The 24,338-nt window shown below is 36.3% G+C and overlaps 2 protein-coding genes across 3 annotated transcripts in view; one reads left to right on the forward strand and one right to left on the reverse strand.

Moving 5' to 3' along the window:
* TESK2 (testis associated actin remodelling kinase 2) overlaps positions 1-24,338 on the reverse strand; it is a 114,112-nt gene that overhangs the window by 80,524 nt on the left and 9,250 nt on the right. The window contains exon 2 of one of the 2 annotated variants that reach the window (XM_069479892.1): positions 11,420-11,727. The exons of the other annotated variant lie outside the window; for it this stretch is intronic. Within the exon in view, the coding sequence (XP_069335993.1) occupies positions 11,420-11,641 (222 nt within the window). The 5' untranslated portion in view covers positions 11,642-11,727. The remainder of the gene's footprint in view (positions 1-11,419; positions 11,728-24,338) is intronic. 2 annotated transcript variants of the gene reach the window in all.
* The window catches only part of TMEM69 (transmembrane protein 69), a 197,134-nt gene continuing 192,280 nt past the window's right edge, over positions 19,485-24,338 (forward strand). Inside the window, exon 1 of the mRNA XM_069479898.1 lies at positions 19,485-19,504. The gene's annotated coding sequence lies outside the window, so the exon portion shown is untranslated. The remainder of the gene's footprint in view (positions 19,505-24,338) is intronic.

The raw sequence follows: 24,338 nt of genomic DNA on the forward strand, positions 1-24,338 counted from the left end.
ATCTTCTCAAGGAGTGTCTGGTGTTTGGGAATCAACTCTTGAGATATTATTTACGCAATCAATATTTACATTGATCAGATGATATAATTTTTTTTTTAATTGAGACAGAGTCTCACTCTGTCACCCCAAATGGAGTACAGTGGCATCATCATAGCTCACAGCAACCTCAAACTCCTGGGCTCAAGTGATCCTCCTACCTCAGATTCCCAAGTAGCTGGGGCTACAGAATAATTTTCTATTTTTAGTAGAGACAGGGTCTCGCTCTTGCTTAGGCTGGTCTTGAACTCCTGAGCCCAAATGATCCTCTTGCCTCAGCCTCCCAGAGTGTTAGGATTACAAGCATGAGCCACCATGCCTGCCCAGATGATATGATCTTGTATATAGAAAATTCAAAAAAATTCATACACACAAGACTATTAAAACAAATAAAACAGTTCAGCAAGGTTACAGGATACAAGATCAATATATAAACAGCAATTGCATTTCTCTAACCTAGCAATAAACAATCTGAAAATGAAATTAACAAGACAATTCTATTTATAATAGCATCAAAACTTAAGAGTCAAAACTATAAAGATGCTCAACATCACTAGTCATTAGGAACATGTAAATAAACCACAATGAGATGCTACTTCACACCCACTAGGATGGCTATAATAATTAAGAGAAAAAGAGAGAGAAAGAGAAAATAACAAGCACTGACAAAGTTGTAGAGAAATTAGAACCTTTGTACATTGCTGGTGGGAATGTTAAATGATGCATCTACTGTGAAAAAGTTTGGTAGTATCTCAGAAATTAAAACATAGAATTACTATATGACCCAGCAATTCCACTCCTAGGTATATAACCAAAAGAACTAAAAACGGACATTCAAACAAATACTTACACATAAATGTTCATAGCAACACTATTTATAACACCCAAAGGCAGAAACAACCCAAATGCCCATCAACAGATGGACATATAAACAAAATATGGTACTGGCCATAAAAAAGAATGAAGTACTAATATATGCTATAACATGGATGAACACTGAAAACATTATACCATAAAAGAAGTCACCACAAAAGGCCATATATTGTGTGATTCCATTTATATGAAATGTCCAGAATAAGCAAATCTATACAGATAAGAAGTAGATTAGTGATTGCCAGGGGCTGGGAGAAGGGAGAAATGGAGAGTGACTATTAATGAGAAGTGAGCTTCTTTTTAGGATGATAAAAATATTCTAAAGTTAGATAGTGGTGATAGATGCACAACCTTGTGAATATACTAAAAACCACTGAATTATTTATTTTCCTTTTTCCACTTAGACATAGAAAGCGGAAATTGTTTATTTGAAAAGGAAGACTTTTATGGTATGTGAATTATTTCTCAGTAAAGTTGTTATTTTAAAAAAATTACATTGATACTTTGTTCTAGAATGGGATTCCAGCTTTTTATAGCTTTCACAATACACGCTGACAACAGACTTATCTCATGGGTAATGAAGGGTACTTGAGTTATCTTAAGAAACTGGAACAATCATTTCCTTACAAGATTTCCAGGAAAGGAGACTTTCTAGGAAGTCTCCAATTATGCTCCTAAACAAGGACTAGTATAAAAAGAAAGTAAGAGCCTTCTACTGTATCCCAACAAAAACACTTTTTTTATATGCCTGTACCCTCAAGCACTCTTAATTTGAAATATTAAACAAGTTGTCAGCCACTGCTACACTGGAGCTGAAGAGATTTTCTACTTACCAGAGGATAAGAGGCTGGGGCCATTATGCCACTTGTTTTTACATTTTTATGTCTCACAAGTGTATACACAAACACGTGTGTCACCTCCACTTACACATCCTTCAGTTATTCACTAAATAGACTTCACTAACATCCAAAATGTTCCAATTTTCTTAGAAATAATGAAAGTATCCTAATCTCTCTTTCATGGTTTTTAAAAAAAGATTAACAAAGGAAAATATTTGAAGCTCACAAATGGTTTTAAATGTAAACCCAATCTGTTTTGCTTCTAAAAGTATATTCTTCCCCAAATGCAGTAATAGAGGTCATAAAATACATTCATCTTTTCTAATGCTTCTAGGCCGGGGTTTCATAACCTCAGCACTATTGACATTTTGGGAAGAATAATTCTTTGTTGTGGGGAGCTGTCCTGTGCATTGTAGGATGTTTAGCAGCATCCCTGGCCTCTACCCACTAAATGCCAGTAGCACCCCCTCCCCAGCTGTGACAACTAAAAACATCTCCAATTGACAAATGTCCCCTGGGAGGCAAAATTGTCCCCAGTTGAGAGCTGCTGCGGTAGAGTATCTAACTCAATTATTTCCTAACAGAGCAAATTAAACTTATTAAACTCACAAACAAATAAATAGATTTTTTTGAAATACAGAAACTAAATAAAACTTAAAAGAAGAGGCTTTTTTTTGTTTTTTATAAACCTATTTCTGGAACTATTATAAAACTAATATTTTAAATAAATTTTTTAATTATTCATATATATTCCCAAATATACAGTATGGAAAAAATAGAACTATGCCTCACTACTAATGAATTGAGATTTCCTTCTATACATACATATCCCAGAATACACAAGTACCGGTGCTTTTCTCTTTCTCTCTCATAATCAATAAATTGTAGGTATTGAAAAGGAACTCTATGCTCCAAACTTTCTACTTCTACCATGGTAATCTGTAGAACAATGATAATTAATTGCAACCTAAAATACACATAACCCAACAGAAAATTAATATTTTTTGAGGTCCTAAGAGATTAAAGTCCGTAAAGATAACCCAAGTTTAGCCAATAAAATTAGCAGGTTAATTTAAGAAATATGTTGTTACTACTGACAGTCACAATCTAAAGGAGCCTCTAAGTTCCTTCCAAACCATCTGCTCAAATAGATGTTTTTATAGCTATACAACTAAATAAGATTGCTTAAGACAAGATAATTTTTTAAAATAATTTTGGTAAAGAAAATGACAAATTATGCTAATTATAACTTATGGGGTTACTACTGATCCACACAATGTATAATACAATGAAGATCATGAGGACTTTGCTAGTCATGGTTTTTCATCTTTCATAAAATACAGCCTAAAAGTTTTTTTTGTTTGTTTGTTTTGAGTCGGTGTCTCACTTTGTCACCCAGCCTAGCCTGCGTGCCACAATCATAGCTTACTGCCACCTCGAACACCTGGGCTCAAGCAATCCTCCTGCCTCAACCTCCCAAGTAGTTAGGACTACAGGCACATGCCACCATACCTGGTTACTGTTTTCATTTTTATTTCTGTAGAGACAGGGCCTTGCTATGTTAACCAGGCTGGTCTCAAACACTTGGCCTCAAGCGATCCTCTGCCTCAACCTCCCAGAGAGCTGGGATTATAGGTATGAGCCACCATGCTTGGCCCTTATAAGTGTTTGTTACTTACCTAGAGCCAGGTTTCAGAATTAAATGAAGAAGAGTATAAACTGAACAGATAATATAACTAAAGTCTATTTTTAAGGATGACTAGAATGTCCTAAATTCCAAAACTGAATTATTTTAAATAAGCTATTATACATAAGCTACAGAAATCCACATTCCTCACTGTAAGTCATCCATCAACCAATCTTTATTTTGCTATCTAGGACAACTGAAAGCCCTTAAGTCACCTGCATAATTTATATATCCCACACCAGAAGTCAAATATTTCCTTTTATTGCCACTGATACACTTTTTATTTAACCTGACCTTTAAAGCTCTATGACCATCTGTACTTTGTAATCAAAGATAAAAACTAACCACCACCTATCTATGCACTATAGCTATTAGATCAGGGTTGACAAACTTTTTCTGTAAAGGGTCAAACAGTAAATATCTTAGTCTTTGAGGGCCATATGGTTTCTGTTACAACTCCTCAACTCTGCCACTGTAGCAGAAGAGAAGACATAGAAAATATATTAACAAATGGGTGCAGATGTGTTCTAATAAAACTTTATTTACAAAACTAAGCAGCAGGCCAGATTCAGTCCAAAGGCTGTAGTTTGCTAAACCCTTTATCGGACTATTACACGTGGTAAAAAATAAATGCACCTCTTCTTCCCTTTCCTGATGATAATGGTCTCATCATAAAATTAACTAATTACTTTCTAACACACTATAAAATACTATCAACTAGCTTTCTCCTATTTTGTAATAGGCTTTCATAGCAGGATAATGCTATCCCTATTGCCTTGATGAAAAATAAGAGCCAACTATGAGAATCAGGTTTAAGATTGAAATTTGTACTATACACACTGCACAGAAAGATTGAGCCAACAGATCCAGAACCCATATGACCCCAGCAGAGGGCAAATGTGAGATCACCATATTGAAACATATCCATAACCTAGAATACAAGAACCCCCAGGGAAAATATGTCCCCCTGAAGATGGGGGGACTTTTAATATAAAAAGTTAAAAATCAAAGGAGAAATAAGCCATGAAAAAGAACCACTAAACACAATTAATAGCAGGATCTACACTCTTTAGAGTCGCAACTAATCTGAAAAAGACTTAAAACAAAGAAAAAAATATTAAGTCAAATTTTACTCAGCTCTATATAAGTAAATTAGAAAAGCCATAAGAAATTATCATTTTCTAATAAAATGTAATGTACCAAAATTGACTGCAGAAGAAACAAAAGTTTAGATAGACCAATTACCCTAGAAGAATAGGAAAAGTTTTCAAAGTACTTGGGCCAGAATTTCACAGGAGAATTATACCAAATATTTAAGGAATAAATCATTCTAATACTACTCAAACTGTTTCAAAGCATAGGGAAAAAACAACTTCCAGATTATTTTTATGAAGCAAACATAACACTGCTACCAAAACCTAGCAATAAAAGCATGAAAGAGAAAACCACAGGCCATTCTTACAAATATCAAGGCAAAATCACCTTAGCAAAAAGAAGTTACAGCACATTAATGAATATACCAGAGGCCAGATGCTGTGGCTCACACCTGTAATCCTAGCATTCTGGAAGGCAGAGGCAGGAGGATCGCTTGAGCTCAGGAGTCTGAGACCAGCCTGAGCAAAAGCGAGACCCTGTCTCTCCAAAAAATAGAAAAATTAGCCAGGCATGGTGGCACACACCTGTAGTCCCAGCTACTTGGGAGGCTGAGGCAGTAGGACCCCTTGAGTCCAGGAGTTTGAGGTTTCAGTGAGCTATGATGATGCCACTGTACTCTATCCAGGGCAAGAGAGTGAGGCTCTCTCTCCAAAAAAAAAAAAAAAAAGAAGATATTTTAATCAGTGTTAAATATATAATAAATGTTACTGGTACAACCAAGTAGCCATCCTGAAAAATGAATTCCAAAAATAAATTCATTCCAAAAATGAATTTAAATATAAATAGTAAATGTCTTCCTAAATAATAAAAGAAAAAAAGCCAGAAATGAGAAGATAAAGACAATAAACAACAAAATAAACTATTTCTACACTGCAAAAAATTGTTACAAGCTACTTTTTAAAAAAACTGAAAAGCTTAGAAAATATCTATAATTCATAATACAGATAAATGATTAATTTTCCAAAATATAAGGGAGTTCTATCAAGCAGTAGGATTAAAAAACAACCTTGTAGAAAAAATGTGTATTTTGTGCCATGTAGATTTCTAGGCATTGGGAATGGAGCAGTGCACAGATATAAAAGAGATAAAAATCCCTGCCCTCATTGAACTTAACACTTTATGGGTCATTTACCTTGGAGCAGGTAGGTAAGTAAGTAAATAAATTTTTAAAAATCAAGGCCATAATCAGGACTTACATCTTTTTACCAGAAAAGTGCTTATTTATGTACAGAATATCTCCAGAAAGGTATATAAGGAATTGTTAATATTGGTTGCCTCCATAAAGGAAAACTTGAGGGGCAAAAGAAGGTAGACGATTTTTCATTAATTGGCCTTTTATACCTTTTGAGTTTGTACTGTGTGACTGTAATTTTTAAAACAAATTCAATTAAAATTAAACAAAATTAGACACACAAAGAAAAAAATTTAAAAAAAGAGATTTAGTTAAGAAAAACAAATAGTCTACAAAACAAAAATAAAGCATTAAAATTTAAAAAAAAAACAATGAATGTAGACAATGGATATAAACAGAGTAGATGCAAATGAAAAGAGAATTAGGTAATTAGGGAAATGAGCTGAGAATCATCCCCTCCCTACAAAGGCAAGAAAGGTCAAGGAAATAAAAAATATGAAAGAGAAATTAAGAGACATGAAAGATAGCAAGAAACAATCCAATATCCATATAATGGGACTTGAAGAGACCAGAGAAAAAAATAGAATTTGAAAGGATAATGCCCAAGAATTTTCTAAAATTGAAGACAGACACGAGTTCTTAAACTGAAGGTATACCGAGTCCTCAGCAGAAAGAAAAGACTAACTGAAATGAAGAGTAACAACTAGACTAAGATTTAATTTATCAGCAACAGTAAAAAAAAAATTTATCAGCATCAGTAAAAAAAAAAAAAAAAAAAAAGGTCACTAAGTGTGGTAGTGCATGCCTGTAATCTCAGCTACTCAGAGGTTCAGGCCAGAGAATAACTTGAGCTCAGGAGCTCAAGTCCAGCATGGCAACACAGTGAGACCCTGTCTCTTAAAAAATAAAAAAAGAGTATGTTCAAAGTACTGAGGAAAATAACTGTTGTCCTAAATTCTACACTTATTAAATTACCATTTAAGAGTTTATTCATGGGACTGCAAACCAGTACAACCTCTGTGGAAAATAATATGGAGATACCTCAAAGAGCTACAAGTAGAACTACCATTTGATCCAGCAATCCCATTACTGGGCATCTACCCAAAAGAACAAAAGACATTCTATAAAAAAGACATCTGCACTAGAATGTTTATAGCAACACAATTCACAATTGCAAAGATGTGGAAACAACCCAAGTGCCCATCAATACATAAGCAGATTAATAAAATGTGGTATATGTATACCATGGAGTCCTACTAAGCCACAAAAAACGATGATCTAGCACCTCTTGTATTATCCTGGATAGAGCTGGAACTCATTCTACTAAGTGAAGTATCACAAGAATGGAAAAACAAGCACCACATGTACTCACCATCAAATTGGTTTTAACTGATCAACACTTAAGTGCACATATAGGAATAACATTCATCAGGTGTCAGGCAGATGGGAGGGGGGAGAAGGGGATGGGTGTATTCACTCCTAATGGGTGCAGTGTCCACCGTCTGGGGGATGGACACGCTTGAAGTTCTGACTTAGGTGGGGCAAAGGCAATAGATGTAACCTAAACATTTGTACCCCCAAAATATGCTGAAATAAAAAAAATTTAAAAAGTAAAATAAAGAGTTTATTCAGTATAAAGATAGAAGCAACCACAATAAATATAAACAGATTACAATCTCTGTGCCTTTTTATATGGACAAATTTATTTATTTGTTTATTTATTGACTGACTGATTCATTCATTCATTCATTCATTCATTCATTTTGAGATGGGGCCTATGTTGCCCAGGCTGGTCTTGAACTCCTGGGCTCAAGCAATCCTCTAGCCTCAGCCTCCTGAGTAGCTGAGATTACAGGGTGTACTACTGCACCTGGCTTATAAGGGCAAATGTAATTTTGGATTTAAAAAAAAATCTAAGGCCAGGCGCGGTGGCTCATGCCTGTAATCCTAGCACTCTGGGAGGCAGAGGCAGGAGGATCATTTGAGCTCAGGAGTTTGAGACCAGCCTGAGCAAGAGTGAGACTCTGTCTCTACTTAAAAAATAGAAAGAAATTAGCTGGACAACTAAAAATATATAGAAAAAATTAGCTGGGCATGGTGGTGCATGCCTGTAGTCCCAGCTACTCAGAGGCTGAGGCAGTAGGATTGCGTGAGCCCAGGAGTTTGAGGTTGCTGTGAGCTAGGCTGATGCCACGGCGCTCTAGCCCCGGCAACAGAGTGAGACTCTGTCTCAAAAAAAAAAAAAAAAAAAAAATATTAAGGGGAAAAAAATCTGAAAAAACTTATAACCAATTTTTTTTAAAAATTGAAAAGGGCCCAGCATGGTGGCTCATGTCTGTAATCCTATTCCATAAGAGACATAATCTATCAAAACTCACACAAGAAGAAATGGACAATTTTAATAGGCCTTTATCTATTAAAGAAATTAAAACAATAATTAACAGCTTAATAAAATAGAAAGCACCAGGCTCAGATGGGTTTACTGGTAAAACATACCAAAGATTTAAGGAAAAAATTATATCAATTCTCTACAATCTCTTCCAGAAGATGGAAGCAGAGTGAATACGTCCTAACTCATTCTCTGAGGTCAGCATCACCCAAATACCAAAACTAAAGACATTACAAGAAAAGAAAACTACAGACTAATATCTGAACATAGATACAAAAATCCTCAACAAAATATTAGCAAATCAAACCCAGCAATGTATAAAAAGAATTATATGCCATAACCAAGTGAGATTTATTCCAGGTATGCAAGATTAGTTCAACATTCAAAAATCAATTAATGTAATCTATCACATCAACACTCTAAAGAAGAAAAATTGTATCAATAAATACAGAAAAAGCATTTGACAAAATCCAACAACCACTCATGACAAAATTGTCAGCAAACTACAAATAGAGAGGAACTTCTGCAATTTGATAAGGAACATCTACAATAAACTGACAGTTACATCATACTTAATGGTGGGAAATTCTAAGCTTTCTGCTAAGATCAGGAACAAGGCAACATGGTCCTCTCACCACTACTTTTCAACATAGTCTTGGAAGTTTAGCCAATGCAATTAAAAAAGGACCCCTGGCTGTCGAGTGACTAGGAAAAAAAAAGAAAAAGAAAAAGAAAAAGAAAGAAAAGGTACACAGACTGAAATGGAAGAAATAAAACTGTCCTTGTTTGAAGATGACAGGATAGTGTATTTAGAAAATCTGAAAAGAAATCAACAAAAAAATTTCTGGAATTATAATATGTAAATATAGCATAGCTGCAGGATATCAGATAAATGTACAAAAATCAATTGCTTGTCTATAATACCACCAATGAACATATGCAATTTGAAATTAAAAACACATCATCATTTACATTCACATCCCCCAAAATGAAGTACTTAGGTATAAATCTAACAAAACACAGACACATGTTGCTTAACAATGGGGATACATTCTGAGAAATGCATCGCTAAGTGATCATCCCTCCTCAGCCTCCCAAAGCACTGGGATTACAGGTGTGAGCCACCACACCTGGTCAACTTTTTTTTTTAAGAAGTAGATGGAGTACACTCTAAAATGATGATAAAGTAGCAGGGCATGGTGCCACATACCTATAGTCCCAGCTATAGGCTGTACCAGGAGGATCACTTGAGCCAAGGAGTTCAAGGTTACAGTGAGCTATGATTGGCCTGTCTCCATTGACCAAACTCGGCTGCTTAATTGCAAGCATCCTCACCATTTCATCCAGTTGGTTGCAGTAGATATCCGCCGTAATGGACTGACCAGGTTTCATGAAGCTGTAGTGCATAATACCAGCATTGGTCACCAAACAGACACCATTAGCTTTTTTGGATGAATATTCAGTTTTGGACTGTGTTTCAGCACTTCATCTTTATCTACCCATTGTACCAAATGCTTGAGATTGTCAAAAAGAATCCATTTTTCATCATACATAACAATACGGTGTAGAAATGGTTCACCTTTATGTTGTAACAGCAAAAAGGCAGGCTTCAAGACGATTTCTCTTCTGACACTAGTTTAATTCATGCGGAACCCATCTATCTGCTTCTTTACCTTGCCCATTTGGTTCAAATGGTCCAATATTGTTGGAATAGTAAAGTCAAACCTTGCTGTTAATTCACATGTAGTTTGAGACAGATTCACTTCCACTACAGCTTCCAGCTGATCATTATCCAACTGGTCTCAGGTTGCCCACATGGCTCATTTTCAAGATTAAAATCTCCAGACCAGAATTTCTCAAACCATCGACATAGTGTGCATTCATTAGCCACATCCTTCCCAAACACTTGACATTTTGACCTGTCTGTGCTGCATTGGTTCCACGATGGAACTCACATTTGAAAATAACATGAATTTTTTTACTTATCCATGGTTTCACAAAATTGCTCTAAAAAAATTTGAAAGATAATCACAAGCCAAAACATGTGTTTGAAAGACTGAGGATGTAACTTCGCAATAAAAATAAAACAAGAAACGTCAAAGTAAAACATCACAGATACTTGTATTTTCCTGGATAGAGCTGGAACCCATTCTACTAAGTGAAGTATCCCAAGAATGGAAAAATAAGCACCACATGTACTCACCATCAAATTGGTTTCACTGATCACCACCTAAGAGCACATTTAGGAATTACATTAATCGAGTGGCGGGCAGATGTAGGGGTGGGGAGGGGATGGATGTATACATACATAATGAGTGTGATGCACACTGTCTAGGGGATGGACACGCTTCAAGCTCTGATTGGGGGGGAGGGCGGGTAAGGGCAATATACATAACCTAAACTTTTGTACCCCCATAATATGCTGAAATAAAAAAAAAGAAAAACAAAAAAACATCACAGATATCAACTGTCAAACTTAGCACTTAAGAAAATTGGACATTTCATACTTAATAACCTAGGTTGTAGCGATGGGAGTCTGTGGAAGTTCTCTTCTGCTTGCTTCAGTTTTCTCAGTGAATTCAGAAGCAATTCACTAATTATTGACAAGGAGGACTAGAGAGGAAATACTGGGATTTGAGAAGAGAAGAAAAGGTACAAAATAATCTTCTGGGATAGTGAATGAACTTAGGAAATATGATTGCTTGGGAGCATTAATGGCTCAATTTTTTTTTGAGACAGGGTCTTGCTATGTTGCCCAGGCTGCTATCAAACTCCTGGCCTCAAGCAAGCCTCCTGAGTAGCTGGGACGACAAGCACACACCACCATGCCCATCTATCAATTTTATTAAAAATAAGCAAACAAAAAACTATATGTGTGGGTGGATGTATACATGTATACATATACATATATGAGTGTGTGTATATATGTATGTAAGGTGTGTGCATAATATATGTGTAAGCACAGAAAGGGTCCAGAAGTATACACACCAAATTGTTAACAGTGGTTATCATTGCGGAATATATATACATATATACATACACACATATATGTGGGTGGGGGCAGAGGTGGTATGAAAGAGGCTCCTATATTATTTTGAATTTTTGATCAGTATGTATTATTTTTAGGATTAAAACAAAATATCTTACAAGTTAACAAATAGCTTGAGAAGAGAGTTTAGAACAGTGTTCAAGATCCACAGCACCCTGACTAGGCAAAGCCTATGCCCTAACTAAACACAACTATCAACTCTCTACAGTAAATCCGATCAACAGCAAGACAATATGAGAAAAGCTGAGGCATCACTCACCTTGAACACTTCAGAGAAGAAGCCAGATCCTATTTTTTCAAAGGTGAAATCATCCAAACGCGTCAGTCTGGAAAAGGCACTTATAAGAGCTCGATATGAAGATGGCCAAACTCTTCCCACCTGGGTCATGTTCCCATCCCCTCCACCACCTCCTTCAAATTCTTCAAGACGCTCCACTCGTGGAGGAAATCCTGCAATTGAATTCCGTTTGCTCCGATCCATAGTCTCAAAAAACCCTTTTTTCTTCTTTTAAGAAGGAACTCCACACATAAATTTTTGCTGAATTTTACTTCTCTTCCGGTTTGACACTAAATAAGAAATAAAAAAAAAATATTTCTTGAAACCATTAATGAATAAATACATGCAAAGCAATGAACGCTCAATGCAAAAATACTTCCTTTCACATTCTAGCTCCGGGTTTTCAGATCTAAAAAATACTTTATGTCTTTATCCTCAAACAACACTGATATATTTAAAGCCCAGGATGTAGTCAGTGTTTAACATGAGTAGAATACAATGAAGATCATCAATTACGTTCTAAGTAACAAAATAACAACAATAATTAATATCTATCATTGATTGAGCGCCTATTTCCAGGAAACACAGTATAAGAGCTGACATATGTCATGTCATTTGATTCTCATATAATCCATGATATAAGGACTATTATGTTCATTTCACAGAGAGATCAAGAAATCAGTCACTAAATGGCAGAGATAAAATTAAACTACAAAGCCTATCTGATTCAAAAGCCTGTGTTCCTACCAATGCCCTTTATATCCTCATATAATTTTCCCTTTATTTGAAAAATTAAGTCCAAATATGCAAAGCAAAGATGACCAGGAGACTTCAAAACTATATGTTATATAATTTTACAGGTTTGTGTTTTTCTTTTTCTGAGACAGGGTTTCACTCTGTTGCCCAGGTTAGAGTGCAGTGATCTCATCACAGCTCACTGCAACCTCAAACTCCTAGGCTCAAGTGATCCTCCTATCTCAGCCTTCAGAGTAGCTGGGACTACAGGTGTGTGCCACCACACCCAGCTAATTTTTCTATTTTGGGTAGAGACGGGGGTCTAGCCATGTTGTTCAGGCTGATCATGAACTCCCGGCCTCAAAGGATCCCCCAGCCTCAGCCTCCCAAAAGTACTAGGATTACAGGCATGAGCCACCACGCCCAGCCTATATTATATAATTTTAAAAGAAGAAAACTATATTCAAAAGCAATCTAAAAATTCATTGTTGAGTAAAAGGCACAGTCCAGTAGAAGTAACTATAGAAGGCTCTATCCCATCTGGTACATAACTAAGAATAAAAGCACAAGCCCACTTTTTCTTTAAGCCTGTCCCTCCCTACTTCTACTTTTTTTTTCCACGAGACTCGATTGTGAGGGTTTTATGCAAAATATAACATGACTCTTTAATTAGTGAAATGCTTTCATAAACATGGTAAATACCTACCCAGCCTATTTCCATCAGAATAACCAAGCCCTGCCATTCCAAGAATAGTGGCAGGGCCCCCTGGGCCACCCTTACAACATAACCCTGCCTCTCTAGCCATAGCCAGAAGTCAGCATTATACTCAATATGGACTGATCACAGTTCCTTTCCTGACAATTTGGAATTGTAATTAAGATATTCTAGGCTTAATATGGCTGCCTTCTAAAATGGAGATCATGTAAACTCGGGAGCTGTTGACCATGGACATTTTCCATCACACAGCCTGGAAGGCAGAAGTCAAGACACTGAGACCAATTTGCAAAGAAAAAAAAAAGAGAGACAAAGAGAGAAATTTTTTATTTCCCTATTGTGCTCTGAGGCCTAACTGCATCCCGGCTTAAGGTTCCATGAGATATCCCTCCATCTTTAAAATAAATTATTTTTGCTTAAGCTAGTTCCACCATAGTCTTCAAAGAAGGAAGAATAATCCAAGTTTCCAAAGAATAAAACATTAAGTACCTCTTCTGAACCTATGCCAAAAGGTGGCATCAGCACCACCAGACCAAATATTTATAGTCACAAGAACAAAAATTCAGGGTTATAAGACCAAAAATGGTAGAGACCACCAAGTTCAGTCATTCATCTTATATATGAAGAAACATAAGGCCCAGAAAGTAGAAATACTGTAAGGAAATGCTATAAGCTATTTATTAGCAAAGCTAGACTTGGAACCAAGGAACCAAGGGTAGTGTATTTCTTAAAGTGTGTCTGTTGATGATCTGCTTCAAATTACCTGAGGAGCTTGTTTAAAACCCAGAGTCCTGGGTCTCACCCTTGATAGACCTACTAAGTCAAAATATCTTGGAATGAGGCCTGGAAATTTAACTAAGCTCCTCAGTGATTCCTATGTACACTAAGAGTTGAGGATCCTCCCTCTACAGCAGGGAAGGGGAATAGTAATAGCTTTTTTTTTTTTAAACACCAGGAATTTTACAAGCATTTTCTCATTTAAACCTCAAAACACTCCACCAAGCTAGGTGTAATTTCCATCTTACAGAAAAAGAAATGTAGGCTCAGGAGGTTAAGTAACTTGCCTAAGGATACATAGCTGGTAAAACCAGAACTGGAACCAAGCTCCATCCACCATCAAAGCTCAAACTTTTTCCATTTCTTTATTACTTCGTTCAGTGTTTTTCCACTATGAGAGTTATAAGGAGTTAAGCTAGTCATTTGGGTAGAAAAGAAGACAGAGACTTAAATGCAGAGGAATGCTAAGCTGATTATAATTTGGACAGAGACAGAAGAAAAAAGAAACTTAACTTTAGAAAAATAAAAGATATTCAAGTAATATATAAAACATATGTAAAATATATAAAACATAGTTGAATATATAAAATATAGTTGCCTGCTAAATTAAGTGAACAATTTGATAGGTTTGCCATCTACTGACTTTTTCACTTTTTGAGATATATTTCATTTTTATCAAAATACATTATTAACCTCTTCAGTGCCCTCAGGTGGGAGATCCTAGTTTTCTACACTAAAGCACAAAAGACAGAATTGCTCACTACAGCTCAACAGGTCTGATTTTACATTCTCAGCTAGGTAGGCGGAGGTAAGGAATTGTTAATTGCAACTGAGCTGGTTTGGTAGGAGTCCTGTTACAAGTTTTACAATAGCACAATAGACTGATAATTTTGATGTTTTTGTTTTGAAAAATAAATAATGTATTTTGGCTCACAGCCCTTTTCAAGAGCAGGAAAAGTATTTTTAAAGTTATATGGTTAAAGAAACACTTGCACATAAGCACAGGAGACCTGAACAAAGATACTCATTTCATTTTACTATCGTGTGTAATAAGGGGAGAAAAAAGGAAGCAACCTAAAGTTCATCTGTAGAAGCAATAGATAAATTGTAGCATATTTCTCCATGAAATATAAAGCACCTACATGAATTAATGAATTATATCTAGAAATGTGGATGTATTTCAAAACTAATGTTGAGTGGGAGAAAAAAGCAAGTTGCAGTGCCAAAATTTAATTCAAAAAAATTTTTTAAGTTATCAAAAAATTGTATGACCACCCCTACAGTATGCTTTTCATAAAAAATGTGTTTTTCAAAACACACAAAATAATATATTTAATATTATGTATCATAGAGAAACAGAATAGCATAGTGATGAACAGTATGGCATCTACAAACAATCTGGGTTCAAATCCTTACTCCATAACTTGTAGTTATATGAACCTGGACATGTTACTCAACCTCGCTCTGTTACAGTTCCCCATCTGTAAAGTGGAAATAAAAATAGTACCTATGTTATGATATTTTGTATCTATTAACTCATTTAATCCTTATAGTAACCATAAGGTTATTGATTAAATGAACAATACCTGGCAAACAGTAAGCATTCAACTCCTTAGTTATTATAATTATTAAATATATTACATATGGCCAGGCATGGTGGCTCACACCTGTATTCCCAGTGCTTTGGGAGGCGGAGGTGGGGGGGGATTGCTTGAGGCCAGAAGTTCAAGACCAGCCTAGGCAACACAGCAAGACCCCATTTCTCAAAAAAAAAAAGAAAAAAAAACTTTTTTTTTTAAATTAGCCAGGTGTGGTGACATGCTCCTATAGTCCTAGCTACTCAGGAGGCTGAGGCAGGAGGATCACTTGAGTCCAGGACTTTGAGGTTAAAGTGATCATCCATGATTATGCCACTACACTCCAGCCTAGGTGACAAAGTAAGACCCTGTCTCAAAAAAAAAAAAAAAAGAGAGAAAGGGTGAATGAGACAAGGAACGCAAACAAAAGAGACATCCACTATTCAAATAATACTTTGTTTTCCTGACATGATGAGGTGGCCAAGTGGTTAAGGCAATGGACTGCCAATAATATTTTGCTTTCTTTTATTCAAAAATCCCAGCCTATAATCCTAGCCCTTTGGGAGGTGTCAACAGGAGGATGGCTTGAGGCCAGGAGTTCAAGACCCTGAATAACATAGTGAAACCCTGTCTCTACAAAAAACAGAAAAATTAGCCAGGTGCACAGCTGTAGTCCCAGCTACTTGGGAGGCTCATGAGACCTTTGGATCACCTGAGCTCAGGAGTTTGAAGTTGCTATGAGCTATCATGATGCCACCGCACTCTAGCCCAGGCAACAGAGAGAGGCCCTATCTCCAAAAAAAAAAAAAAAGAAAGAAAGAAAAACCCTGTAGCAAACGATACAAAATGGTATATTTGTTATTTTTTGTTTATTCATATTTGTCAATTCTGGGTGGTATTTATATATTGTACTCTTTTCTGTTTTTAAATTTTTTTGAAATTTTAAAAAAGTAAAACTCAACAGAAACCAAGCAGGTGGGAGGAGGGTGGGGGGATGGGTCAATACACGCCTACCGGGTACAATGCATGCTATCTTGGTGATGGGCACACTTATTACCTTGGCTCAAACTGTACAAAAGCAAATCTTATGTAACCAAAACGTTTGTACTCTCCTAATATTCTGAAATTTAAAAAAAAAATTTTATGAGTTTTTTTTTTTTTAAGTCTATTGCTAATACAACAGCTATGTAGTATGCTTAGGCCAAGAAAATTGAAAACAATTTGGCAAATAAATAGCATCCCAGCGTGCAAGCCAAGCTTCTAGATTCTCAAACTTTTATTCTGTAAAAGTTCCACTATAGTTTGTGCTTCCAAGGAGTATTTATATCTTAGACTAAAACTTCAAAAGCATTGGGTGAATTTTTGAATAGCCTAACTTAATCTAGTCCACAAACTTAAAATATAAAAGGGCTCATAACAAACACTAATATTTAGTGTCCCTATCACATGCTAAAGTAATACTAATTCTTAGACAGCAGAGATGAAATAAAGTCCCCTTCATGGGAGTAAGAACTCTATTAATTCATTTTGGAGAAGTACTAAGCAAGGGAAAACTTACTTCCAAACCATGCCTTCTGCTCCCTTGGCCAGCATACTAAATGACCACATTTTAAATGAAATCAATCAAGCTACAATGGCTGTCAATTTAGTCTAAAAATTTTTAATAACTAATAAAAGGCAGGAAAGGTGGATATGGACAGATTCTAAAACCATGCTCAATTTTTTAAAATCTGAAAATTATTAATTTTAAAATAAGAAAATATATTATTTGCAAAGTGACATTTTATGATGGTTTCTGCCTCTGGATTCTCTCTCTTGGTCTTATCTATGAAATACTATCTTTTGATATCAATAGTGCCCCCTTAAAGTATACATTTTTTTGGAATAGAGATAACTACAGTTACCCTCACATTTACTAGAAAGATATAAGGAATTATTGTCACAATGGCGGGGGTGTGGGATGGGCACTACTGGCATTTTAGTGGGCAGGGGCTAGGGAAGCTAAATGTCCTACAATGCACAAAACAGTCCTGCACAACAAAGAATTGTCCTGCCCTAAATGTCAATGGTGCCCTGGTTGAGAAACACTGTTAGAAAAGCGTAATCACTTTTGTTCTTAAACTAGGAAATAGCCTTTAGCAGTCTTTCAAAAATGCCAAAATTATGTGACTTACAAGGACACAAGTAAGTTTTTAGCAACTGTGTTCTCAACTTCAATATTATAAACTTGGAAGTTTAAAGCTTTTTCTTTCTTTTCTACATAGGTAGGTTTGTCTTTTCAAAGATTAATTTCATTTGTATCAAGGTTGATTTGTTTTTCACAAAGAAAGCAAAATTAAAAGCTTTGCTTAGTATAAGTATTAATAATTTGAAAAGCTCCCAATAAAAAAATTAGTGAACTAAATATCCTATACTCACTATCATATATTTTATTTTTCCAAAGTAGGAATTCCACAAATCATTTTCCAGAGAATCAAGGAAACTTAAGGACTCCCGTTAGACCACACTCTTATTTAAAATACTTCCAGGAATAATAACTGAAGACACAATTTACTATGGGCCATGCATTCTACCAAGTGTTTAGTATGTGATTGCTAATCTTTGTGACAACTCTGCAAAGTATATATTATAATATCACCTCAATTTAAAGAGGAAGAAATTAAGACCTTGAGAGATTATGACTTCTACAAACACAAAAAACTAGTAACATACTTAGGATTCAAACCCAGTAGTTTCAAATCTAAAATACTTCCCATTAAGACATGTCTCCTCCAGAAATACAGTTAAATTTTTGTGAAAAATGGTTTGAGGGTTAGCTATCAAAAGCTACTACTATTCCTCTCCCTCCCTCCTCACCAGGGAGACTAAAAAACGTACAGATGATAAGCTGTACAGCTTGTGAGACAAAAGCCTTCACTCATTCAATCATAGTCTACAGACCAAAAAAAATCAGCATTGATTTTAACAGACTTTCTAATGAATGGATGCCAAGCTGACAGGAAAGGTATGCCAAATCCCAATCATTCCTTCTTTTCTTTTTTGAGACAGAGTCTCACTCTGTTGCCCAGGCTAGAGTGAGTGTCGTGGCGTCAGCCTAGCTCACAGCAACCTCAAACTCCTGAGCTCAAGGGATCCTCCTGTCTCAGCCTCCCGAGTAGCTGGGACTACAGGCATGTGCTACCATGCCCGGCTAATTTTTTCTATGTATATATTTTTTAGCTGTCTATATAATTTCTTTCTATTTTTAGTAGAGATGGGGTCTCGCTCTTGCTCAGGCTGGTCTCGAACTCCTGAGCTCAAATGATCCGCCCACCTCGGCCTCCCAGAGTGCTAGGATTATAGGCGTGAGCCACCGCGCCCGGCCTTCTTTTCTATTTTAAGGTATAATATCTGTTGTTTCTTACCCCTTCACAGGAACAAAGTAGTAAAGCTTCACAATAGTGTAGACACAAAATCCTGCAATGTACTGAAAAGCCATTAACCAACAAGTAGCAAAATATGGCAAAGTGCTAGCCAGCAAACAAAAATCTTCAGTGTCCATCCAAATATGGAATTATGTGTACAAAGCTGGCAATGAAATCCCACAAAGTGAGTAAAAAGGATTTCTGAGAATTCAGTGGACTTTTACACCCTAGGTATAAAGAGTAGAAAAAGAATGTAAACATAATATGCTAATATCCTAATCATATTTTGTTTTCTTTCTAGGAATCATAAAAAGTCCCTAACAAATCCAAAATAAAATTAGGATTCATTATGAGTGATATGCAGCCCAGAAAATTGGCCATTTTCCAGAATAAGAATACTGATAAGGACATTACTGGTGTCAAGACCAAACACATGGCAAATCTACATGACAGGTCTGCTCAGCTCTTATCCTTTCTATGGACCAACACAGCAAATACTGACACATTTCAGGATGACTGCCTAATTAAAAATAAAAGCAATACTGCTGAGCTTGCCATCCTGCTGTGAAATAATGAGTTGCAGTTTCCATTCAAACCAAAGGCAATCTAGCATAAAAAGTGGCATCTCCTATTTAATTACCCATGAATATACACAATAACATATATTAGTGCCAGACAGATCAAAAGCCAGTTTTTTTTTTTGGGGGGGGGGGGTTGGTTTGGGCTTTTTTTTTGAGACAGAGTCTTGCTATGTTGCCTGGGCTAGAGTGCAATGGCATCATCATGGCTCACTGCAACCTCAAGCTCCTCAGCTCAAGAGGTCTTCCTGCCTCAGCCTCCCGAGTAGTTGGGACTAGAGGTGCATGCCACGATGCTCAGCTAATTTTTCTATTTTTAGTAGAGATAGGGTCTCCCTCTTGCTCAGGCTGGTCTCAAACTCCTGAGCTCAAGCAATCCTCCTGCCTCAGCCTCCCAGAATGCTAAGATTACAGGCATGAGCCACTACTCCTGGCCAAAAGCCAGTTCTTAAAACTGCATTAGTTCTGGGTAAGCATCATATTTGCTGTGTAACTACAGTCCACCAGGCCCTGAGCCACAACATAAAACAGAAACTTAGGTTTAAAGTTATAACAGTATTTAGAGGTTAACTAGTTTAATCTTTTGTCCAATTCAGGAATCCCCTCTATTAACTGACTCAAATGTTAATTGGGTCCCCACTAGGAACAAGGCATTATGACAGGTGTTATAATTTTTACTGAGCATTTACTACAATCTAGACACTTTTTCAAGTGCTTTTCATTTAATGTTCATAACAGTCCTATAAAATAGATACTATTATTATCCCCATTTTACAAATGGTAAACAAAGACATGAAGGAATTACTTAATTTGTCCAATCTCATAATCAAGAAGTAGGAGAGCCAGAATTCAAACCCAGAGCCTGTACTCTCAATCACTATATTAATACTGCCTCTCCAGTAGGAGGATATATAAAATGGAATAAAACACCCTTCCAGGAGCTCAGTCTCCCAGAAGGATACATGCAAATCCATAAATATAACACAGTGCAATAAGATAATTGCTAATGCCAGATTAGAAGGAGGGCTTAGTTAAGGTACTGGCAGTGAGGACAAAGAAGTGGGTAAACGGTTCTCATTATGTTGCCCAGCCTGGACTGCAGTGGCTATTCACAGGCATGATCATAGCACAACACAGCCCTAAACTCCTAAGCCCAAGGATCCTCCTGCCTCAGCCTCCTGAGTAGCTGGTACTACAGGACTGCACCACCATGCCTGACAGAGATAAGTGACTTTAAAAAGGTCATCAAGTGGATGTAGGAGGTACAAGAAGTACCTAGGATGACTCCAAGTTTAACTAGGATCCAGCTCATGTTTTTCTAGTTTGGGTGAATGGGAGAATGACTAGGCATTCACCTAAAGGAAATGATTTGTAAGGTGATGTGAATTCTCTGATCTTACTGAGTCTGAGGTGCCTGAAGGAACACCAATAAAATGTCCAGAAGGCAGTAGGAGACACCACACTGGAGCTCAGGAGAGAGCACTAGACTGGAGATGTACATTTGAGAGTCATTAGCACTTACTAAAGAATTTCCCATAGTAGAGAATATGACTAATAGGTAATACTGAGTTCCTACGATGTCCCAAAGCCCAAGCTCCTTCTTCATGTCCTTAGGTGAAAGCAGGTAAGAGGCCAAGGAAATAGCAACATATAAAGGACCAAAAAAGGAAGAATATAAAAATGAGACTAAAAAGGAACAACGCAAGAATAAAATCAAGAAAAAGTATGTCACATGATCCAAAGGTGAAAAGAGCAATCATCAAATACCACAAAGTATGTTAGTATCCACCGGACTGGACACTACAGAGGCCAGAGTCAGCTCAGCCTACTCAAACAACACCAGTAACAAAGAGCTCACCAAATCTGCCTGCTCTATTATCGGAAAGTTCAGATTGTTACAAAGTTTTTTTCTTTCCAATGAAAGAAAAGCAAAGGCTTTGGAGTACATAGTACTGTGTTCTAATTCTGACTCTTCAGAAGACTTAAAACAACTAAATGCAATGATGATACTTGGCTGGATCCGGATTTGAACAAACCAGTTATAAAAGAAAATTGGGGTAATTTTAATAGGCACTACTACTAGACAACAGTAGAAAATTATTGTTAATTTTGTTAAGTGTAACAATGATATTAAGATTATATAAGATGGCAGGGCACGGTGGCTCATGCCTGTAATCCTAGCACCCTGGGAGGCCGAGGCGGGTGGATCGCTTGAGATCAGGAGTTCGAGACCAGCCTGGGCAAGAGGGGGACCCCGTCTCTACTAAAAGTAGAAAGAAATTAGCTGGACAACTAAAAATATATATAGAAAAAAATTAGCCAGGCATGGTGGCACATGCCTGTAGTCCCAGCTACTCGGAAGGCTGAGGCAGAAGGATTGCTTAAACCCAGGAGTTTGAGGTTGCTGTGAGCTTGGCTGATGCCATAGCACTCTAGCCTGGGTAACAGAGCAAGACTCTGTCTCCAAAAGAAAAAAAAAAAAAACTTTCATGTGAAAAAAATGACAGTTGCTATAAGTACATAAAGACGTATGTACAAGAATATTAACTTATACATTATTAATAACAGAGAAAAACTGGAGCTAATCCAAGTGTCTATCAATAGGGATAATTTAAATTACAGTACATTTATACAATTTAGTATTATGTAGTCATTAAAAGAATGAGATATGCCAGGCGCAGTGGCTCACGCCTGTAATCCTAGCACTCTGGGAGGCCGAGGCGAGTGGATAGCTCGAGGTCAGGAGTTCGAGACCAGCCTGAGCAAGAGCGAGACCCCATCTCTACTAAAAATAGAAAGAAATTATCTGGCCAACTAAAATATATATAGAAAAAAAAAAATTAGCCGAGCATGGTGGCACATGCCAGTAGTCCCAACTACCCGGGAGGCTGAGGCAGTAGGATCGCTTAAGCCCAGGAGTTTGAGGTTGCTGTGAGCTAGGCTGACACCACGGCACTCACTCTAGCCCAGGCAACAGAGCGAGACTCTGTCTAAAAAAAAAAAAAAAAAAAAAAAAGAATGAGATAAATTCTACACATAGTAACATGGAAAGATGTCCAAGTTCCACTACTAAGTGACAACAGCAAATTGCAAAAAAGAATGTATAGTGTGATCTTGTTTTTATTTTTTTAGTATAATAATAGTAAACATTATTAAATGCCTGGAAAACAACTTAGAGGAATACATACACTAAACTGTCATCTTGGTGAAAGAGGGGGTCATAAGGCACTCATTTTTTGGTTATAAAAAACATTTCCATGAGGTTGATTGAAATTAGTGGTCCAGCATTGCTTTTTTTTTAAAAAAAAAAGAAGACAAAAAGATTAGAATAATGAAAAATAATTCTTTCCCTCTCCCATAAATAGTATCTTAGACTATGCAGCTACATGAGATAAAATTTATGATATAAAGTTAAATAGGAAGACAGAGGGCAGAGAATGTAAAAATTGAATAATTAAATGATTATAAGTATGTAAACTTATGCACTGAAAAAAATCAATGATTATAAATGTGTAAACTTATGCACTGAAAAAAAATTTACCAAATACTCGGTAAAATAAAAAAAAATTATACCAAAGTGATAATGTTATTTTGGGGTGGAAGGATTATGACTTATTCTGTACTTTTATTCTAAACTTTCTTGGCAGAGCATGGTGGCTCATTCCTGAAATCCTAGCACTCTGGGAAGCCACAGCAGGAGGATTGCTTGAGCTTAGGAGTTCAAGACCAGCCTGAGCAAGAGCAAGACCCCATCTCTACTAAAAATAGAAAAAAAAATTAGCTGGGAGAAAAAGATTATTTAAAAAATTAAAATAAAAGACAAAAAATAAACTTTCTATGTTATATTACATCTATAATTATAAAAATATCAATTTACTAATATAAAAAATGTAGCATAGTACACATAATTTCACAATGTTTAATGATCCTGAGTCTCTTAACATTCAATTCTGAGTATACAGAAGTATAAATACAAAAGATATAGTCATTAAACTGAATTCATACTAACTGCAGCATAATAACTGATATTTCTTTAACTTTCTGATAGGAGTTTGCTTCCTTTAGATATTTTCTTCCTGATAAAAGTTCATTGCTCCGTCACAAAAATCAATTCATGATAGATAACAGACTTAAACCTAAGGCATGAAACCATAAGCATTCTAGAAGAAAATGTTGGAAAAACTCTTACAGACATTGGTCTAGGCAAAGAATTAGGGAAGAAGACTCCAAAAGCAATCACAGCAACAACAACAAAAAAAATAAACAATGGGATCTGATCTAATTCAAAAGCTTCTGCACAGCCAAGGAAACTATGATTAGAGAAAATAGACAACCTGCAGAATGGGAGAAAATATTTTCAAGCTATACATCTGATAAAGGGCTGATAACTAGAATCTACATAGAACTTAGGAAAATCAGCAAGAAAAAATCAAATAACCCCATTAAAAAGTGGGCAAAGGACATGAACAGAAAATTTTTAAAAGAAGATAGACTAATGGCCAACAAACATATGAAAAAATGCTCAACATCTTTAATCATCAGGGAAATGCAAATCAAAACCACAATGAGAATGGTTTTTATCAAAAAGTCCCAAAACAATAAATGTTGGTGTGGATGCGGAGAGATAGGAACACTCATACACTGCTGGTGGGACTGTAAACTAGTACAACCTCTATGGAATGTAATATGGAAATACCTCAAAGAACTAAAAGTAGACCTACCATTTGATCCAGCAATCCCACTACTAGGTATCTACCCAAAGGAAAAAAAGACATTCTATAGTAAAGACATCTGCACTTGAATGTTCATAGCATCATAATTCACAATTGCAAAGATTGGAAACAACCCAAGTGCCCATCAATACATGAGTGGATTAATAAAATTTGGTACATATATACCATGGAGTATTAATCAACAATTTTTAAAAATGGTGACTACCTCTTGTATTATCCTGGATGGAGCTGGAGCCCATTCTTCTAAGTGAAGTGTAACAAGAATGGAAAAACAAACACCACACGTACTCACCATTAAATTGGTACTAATCGATCAGCACATATACACATACAGAAATAACATTCATGGGGTATTGGGCAGGCAGGAGGCAGGAGGAGGGCA

This window comes from Eulemur rufifrons, chromosome 8 (genome assembly GCF_041146395.1).
Source record: "Eulemur rufifrons isolate Redbay chromosome 8, OSU_ERuf_1, whole genome shotgun sequence".
Taxonomy (NCBI): Eukaryota; Metazoa; Chordata; class Mammalia; order Primates; family Lemuridae; genus Eulemur; species Eulemur rufifrons.